General features: G+C 41.6%; 1 protein-coding gene across 2 annotated transcripts in view; it reads right to left on the reverse strand.

Annotated features, from left to right (window-relative positions):
* Positions 1-1,101: 1,101 nt before the first annotated feature.
* Positions 1,102-5,864, reverse strand: part of ADAM10 (ADAM metallopeptidase domain 10) — a 48,248-nt gene continuing 43,485 nt past the window's right edge. For both annotated transcript variants that reach the window (XM_042471379.1, XM_042471380.1), the window contains exons 15-16: positions 4,617-4,743; positions 1,102-3,754 (exon numbers count right to left, since the gene is read on the reverse strand). In XM_042471379.1, the coding sequence (XP_042327313.1) occupies positions 3,660-3,754; positions 4,617-4,743 (222 nt within the window). In that variant the 3' untranslated portion in view covers positions 1,102-3,659. The remainder of the gene's footprint in view (positions 3,755-4,616; positions 4,744-5,864) is intronic.

Raw genomic sequence — 5,864 nt, forward strand, 5'->3', positions numbered from 1 at the left:
GTCAACTATTTTTTGTTATTAAATTACAGACTTACGCTAATAAAAACTCAATAAATAATACATAAATGCATAACAAATAATAAATACACGCCAAGTGACTTTTGCCTCACTAAATATTCCACAGGACTTTACACAGCATCTTAAAACTACAGGGGTGAAATTGCAACTTCACGGTCTTTGCAATGATGACAGTGCTGAAAATAAAACATTGAAAATGACATTTAGAAACCAAAACAGAAGTCCATTAGAGACAAAGCAGCTCTGCCTTTGTTCTAAAAGGCATCCGAGATGCAACTTCCCATTCCTCCCATCTCTCAGAGCAATACAGATGGAAGGTGAGGGCAAACTGACCTGCAGACCAAATTACTCAGCCAACCCCCTATAAATAACAAAAATAGGATTTTGCTGGCTGGGCAGATCCCAAGTGCTATTTTAGGGGCACTGAACAGAATGTTTGCCTTTCTCCTTGAGAGGTCCACTTTAACCCAAGCGAGGAACACTCTGCCATGTGCAGCGAAGGGATCAGTACTTAAGAGGAACATCAAAGACCTCCTTTGGGCATGCGGACCTGGTTGCAAACATCTTTAGATCCTGAGAAATGAATCTTCTCTGGATGTACACAGGAAAATTCCCAGTCGCCTAATGTATGATGCTGCAATTTCACACTCAAGTTTAAAATGGAAATGCAATATACACATAAACATAGATCAAAACACATTTTACATAGTTCTGACAAAGAAAATGAGTCGACCAGGTCCAAGAATATGAGGAATTTGGAGATCTTGTCCCTATGAATATGGACTCTTTTGTGAACCACATTTTCCCTTCACACTGTATACACAATTACGGCACACTTTGATACCACTTTATTTGTTGTAGCTCCATTGTACTGAATTCTGGGACTTGAACTTTTGTGAGGTATTAAGACTCCTCTGGGATTTCTAATGCCTCATGAAACTACAAATTCCAGGACTGCAGCCACAGCAACCAAAGTGCTAAAATTGTGCCTCATGAAACAGACCACACATTGCAATAGAACAGGCCACATAGGAAAAAGGTAGGCAAACACAAACACTTTCGAGAAAACAAGTCAAACTCCACTCTGTTTCATCAGGTCTATTTATTAATGCATTTCAAGTTTCAAAAAAACTTACATTTGTTTGCACAATACTTTATTTTATTTTATTTTTGCAACTTTTTAGTAAAAATTTCCAAAGTGAACAAAAAGAAAGATACTGTATAAAACACAGTGGACATTAAACTGACAGTAGTATTAGATCGCAATTTGCCTTGATATTTTTCGTTTTACCACATCTTGACTTGTAGTGGAGAGTTCAGTGCACTTTTTTTCCTCTTTGCAGAATAAACATTAAACCTAGACCCAAAATTTTAAAAAACAAAACCAAAACAAAAACCCCCAAAAAGAAGGTGTCCAGCTCCCTGCCAAACACCCAAGCCACAGGATAACATTACAAGCAAAGAATTTACATGTTCCAAGATCTACCACACTCGAGAGGTTACTAAGATCTCTTGCAGAATAAAAGCCACCATTTTAGAAATGCAAACCTAGCTTCCCATCTCTGTGCAGCTTGAAGGAGAGAAAAAAAACTACAACCCCCCCCCCAAATGTTCTTTTTTTAATGGTTTAAAAGCAGCTACAGAGATTTCTAACTAGTTAAGATCCTTCAGAATTATTTATAAGTCTATTGGTTTGGGGGTGGGGGGCAGAGGGTTCATGTACAAAATTTGTCTCTAAACCATGTACAAAAAAGCTGTATTTTGAAAAAAGTCGCCACATACTGTACAAGTTTTACAAGGAAGAGATCCCATTATATTCTTTTTTTTAAAACATTTTTGGCCTTGCTGGCTTGCCTCACATTTGTAAGAATGTGTGTAAACCTTATACTCTTGGAAAACAAAAGAAAACAAACATGTTTGCCCCCCCCCAACCCTGGGCAAAAAAGATTTTCTTTTTCTAAAAAAAGGAAAACTGTCCTGGCCAAACCTTTAGTCAAATCTGATTCATTAGCAAAGCCAGAAATCTCTTTTTACAGCCGTTGGTTTCCTAATTTTGGAAAAACAGAAGCCGCGTATGGCAGGCCCACAATAATGCCCTCTCCCATTTCCTGCATAGCAGTTAAGTGTATTGTGACATTGCTTTCGCTATTTCTTCTTCGCCCTCTTTTTTAAAAATGCCAATTATATACACTTGTAGTAAAAGCTTTGGGCTGTTGTGCCGTTGAGCTCCCCTACCCCTTGTAAGGGCTGTTGTTCACAGACATTTGCCAGCCACACAAGTAACGCAACAACGACAACAGCAGCCACAGTAGTCGACTTTTGACTTTAGTGGTTGTCCTTAAAAAACAGTATCATGCTGAAAAAGTACTTGGAGTAACTTAAGTTAAAAAGAAAGGAAGGAAGGAAAACATTAACACATACAGAGCTTTTCATCTCTCCCAAATTGGTCAGAATTGGGAAACCTAATTACCACACATTAAGACTATCAGAGCGTATCAAAAGAAAGCCAGCTGCAACCTTCTGAGAAAAATATAATACAGACTTATCTTTCTACCAAAGCATGAACCAAAAGAAAATATAGTTGAACATATAACCGAATAATAGGCAAAGATGTGGGGAGTTCTTTTTTGTAAAAACAAAGCCTCGTTTTTAAAAATACTTATGCTGTGAGCTCTTCTCCTAAGTCACATTCTGGCGTGTGTCTTTCCCAGGTCAGCAATGGCATGAAATGAGACGGAAGAGCATGATCCAAAGGGAAGGAATCCTGCACAAGCCTCCCTCGGATCAGAGCAAGACGTCATTTGTTTTAGTGGGGCTTGTGCAGGAGAAGCGTTTAGGGGAGAAGGAGGAGGGTTCTTGCATCCAGAGCGTGCATTTGCAGTAATTTCTGACGTAAGATAGATACAATTTGTTAGTTTGTTTTTTTAAAAAAGGACTTGATGTGATTCACAATTCCTGCGTAAAGCATTTCAGAATCCTGGACACCATCAACCTCTGTTATCCTGAGTATGTCAATTAAACAGTAAATTTCTTCATTAAGAGCATAAAAGGTTTATCATACAAAGAAAACATCCATATTGCAATTCTTTTCTTGTTTTACAATTGCACACAGAAAAAAAGTACAGGTGTACATTAGAAATAACAATGTCTGCATATTACCATTTTATGTACATTGGCAAAAGTAATGTCTCCAATGCTGAGGCGGTCTAGCTTCCTAGCCTTGACAGTTGAAAAATATAAACTTTAGGTTGTGTGGAAGAGGATTTTCACAAGAATCCTATTTGCCTGCAAGTGAAGAAGAAAAGGCAACAACGAAGAGCGGAAGGGGGGCGGGGGGCGGAATGCAGATTGTTCCAAAAAAAGAAGCTGCCACGAGTTCAGAGGCTTCTCCCTCGGGCAGCAAAATGCCACTGTCAGACCTCTCCACTTGGGTCAAGAATTTCACAACTTGGCCTTTACTTCCCCCTCTTCTTCTTCTTCTTCTTCTCCTCCTCCTCCTCCTCCTTTTTTTAGTTGAAAGTTAGACCAGGGACAATAATGACTTAGTATAGGTTTTCTTTGGAGCGAAATTTTCCCACTGTAGGCACTAGGAAGAACCAAGGCAAAAAGAAAAAAGAAAAGAAAAAGAAAAATATCAGCACTTAACGTCTCATGTGTCCCATCTGATAGCTCTCTCGGGGCCTCTGGCGTGGAGGCGGCTGGGCCGTCTGGGGCGGTCTTCGTCGCTTCAGAGTGCCTGCAAACAAAAGGGAGAACCAGGTCAGAAGAGCAGCACAGGAGAGCATCTTTCCCTCCTTTGAATCCTAAGAGCCAGCTCTGCAATACTCCAACAGGCAACTGGCAGAAACATCCCGGGAGATGCATTGGGCTCTGCCTTGGATATGGCCTGTGGAACCAGGGATTTTAGGCACTTTGCTGCAGCCCTTAACAAAATACTTTCCACTGCATTTCATTTACTGCTTTCGTCCCCAATCACAAGAGATTTTGGCCTAGCCTTTCATGTGAGTTGATGTTCCCTCATGACCATGGGAGACACACTCTTCCAAGATGCAGATCTGTGACTCTGCTGATGAAGAAATCGAGGGCCTTCAAAAAAAGGGTCATTTATTGTCAGCCTTTGGCTTGACCTCTTGAAGACATCACCCCAGCGTGTAACTTGTTTCATGGTGTATATGGCTGCTGTGGTCTTTTTATTGTTAATTAATTATTGTTAATTATTCTGCTTCAGCTTCTGTCTAGTGAAAAGAGAATTGACCAGTTGATGTCAAACAGGCAGATAACCACAGAGCTGAAATTTGCCTCTTCTCCACAAATCACAGCACAGGAATGACAACTCAATGGTAATAAGCAGCATGTTCAAATTTACATTCCATAACAGGCAGTCTATTCTAAGTCCACAAGGACTAGACAGCCTGGGGAAAAGGAACTATTTTACTAAAACAATCCAATAAAGGAAGTAATATAGATCTTGCTCTCTCCTGCATCCAAGAGGATTTCAATAGAGACCTAGTGCTAGGCTTTCAGTGTCAGGCATGTCTTCTCTTACACAGAAGATCAAAGAAGGGTTGACAGTGGTCACAAAAGCAAGGGGTCCTTACCTGGCAGTGGTTTAGGTGGTGGCAACTTTGGGTTGCTGCTTGGGGTATGGACGCTGCATATCTTAATGAAACCGGCCATCAGCATGATCAAGGCAATCCCCATCAGCAGAACGGCCCACCAGTGCGCCTGACAGTCAGTGACAAAACACAAAAGGCCATTCAAAAGAAAATCTACATACAGTTCTCTGTTGTGGTGGTTATTTGCCCTCTGGTCAGTTTCAACTTAGGGCCACTCGATGACTTAAGAGATCAATGGGCAGTTCTACCCAGTATGAAAGATCACACCAGAAAACTCACTGCTTTGCATGAGGCCAGAGGTCTCCACCAACCAGACTCAAGGCACCTTGGAGAGCCACGGGAGGGTGGACAGAAGAGGAGAGCCCATGTCTTGACTACCAGGAAGGATGCAGGAAGGTCACAGGAAGTTGTCTACAGACTAAGCCAGACCCTTGGTGGTCCCTCTTGCTCTGAAATGTCCACTCTGGCTGGCAGCAGCCCATTGCCCACCAGTTTCCCAGCAGGATCCTTTTCTTCCCAGCTCTACTTGGTGATTGCTAGAGGTTTCCCATTCCAATAGTAATCAGGCCAAATTCTCCTTAGTGGTGATAGTTCATCGGTGTCTGTTTACCTGTACACCTTGGCCCTATCTCTCCCCCAGGACCCACTGGGAAGACAATCATGTCCAAGGCCCGCTGCAAGGCAGGATAGGCTTCCTGCCATAATGGTCTCTTCTCCCTCTCAGTTGGTTTGGCCATGCAACTCGAATGAAAGAGAAGAGCCCTCTTCAGGAAGGAAGAGCCTGCCAACAAGTACCTACTGACAACGACAACTTCCTATAAAAACGTAACATGGAGCTACGTTATCAAAGACCCATTAGATGATGGTGAAGGAACAGGAAGCAGAATGCAGAATTCAGCTCATGACAGACCACTTGCCCTGCCAACAGAGCTCTGCAGAGCTGAAGGAAAGGAGGGGGATTCCCAAGTGAAGCACATCCCACACAATAATAATAATAATAATAATAATAATAATAATAATAATAATAATAATAATAAATTTTATTTTTAGACCGCTATTCCGCAATGATCATAGCAGTGTACAGTAAAAAATTACAATACAATACAAAATATAATGTGACAGTTAAAGGAGGAGAAGTCTCATCCTTCAGGCAGACCCCGATGTTGCTGGATCTGCCTGATCACTCCCTCTGAGGCCGAGATGACAGTTAAGGAGGGAGGGGCCTCTTCC

The sequence above is a fragment of the Sceloporus undulatus genome, chromosome 6 (assembly GCF_019175285.1).
Source record: "Sceloporus undulatus isolate JIND9_A2432 ecotype Alabama chromosome 6, SceUnd_v1.1, whole genome shotgun sequence".
In the NCBI taxonomy this organism is placed as follows: domain Eukaryota; kingdom Metazoa; phylum Chordata; class Lepidosauria; order Squamata; family Phrynosomatidae; genus Sceloporus; species Sceloporus undulatus.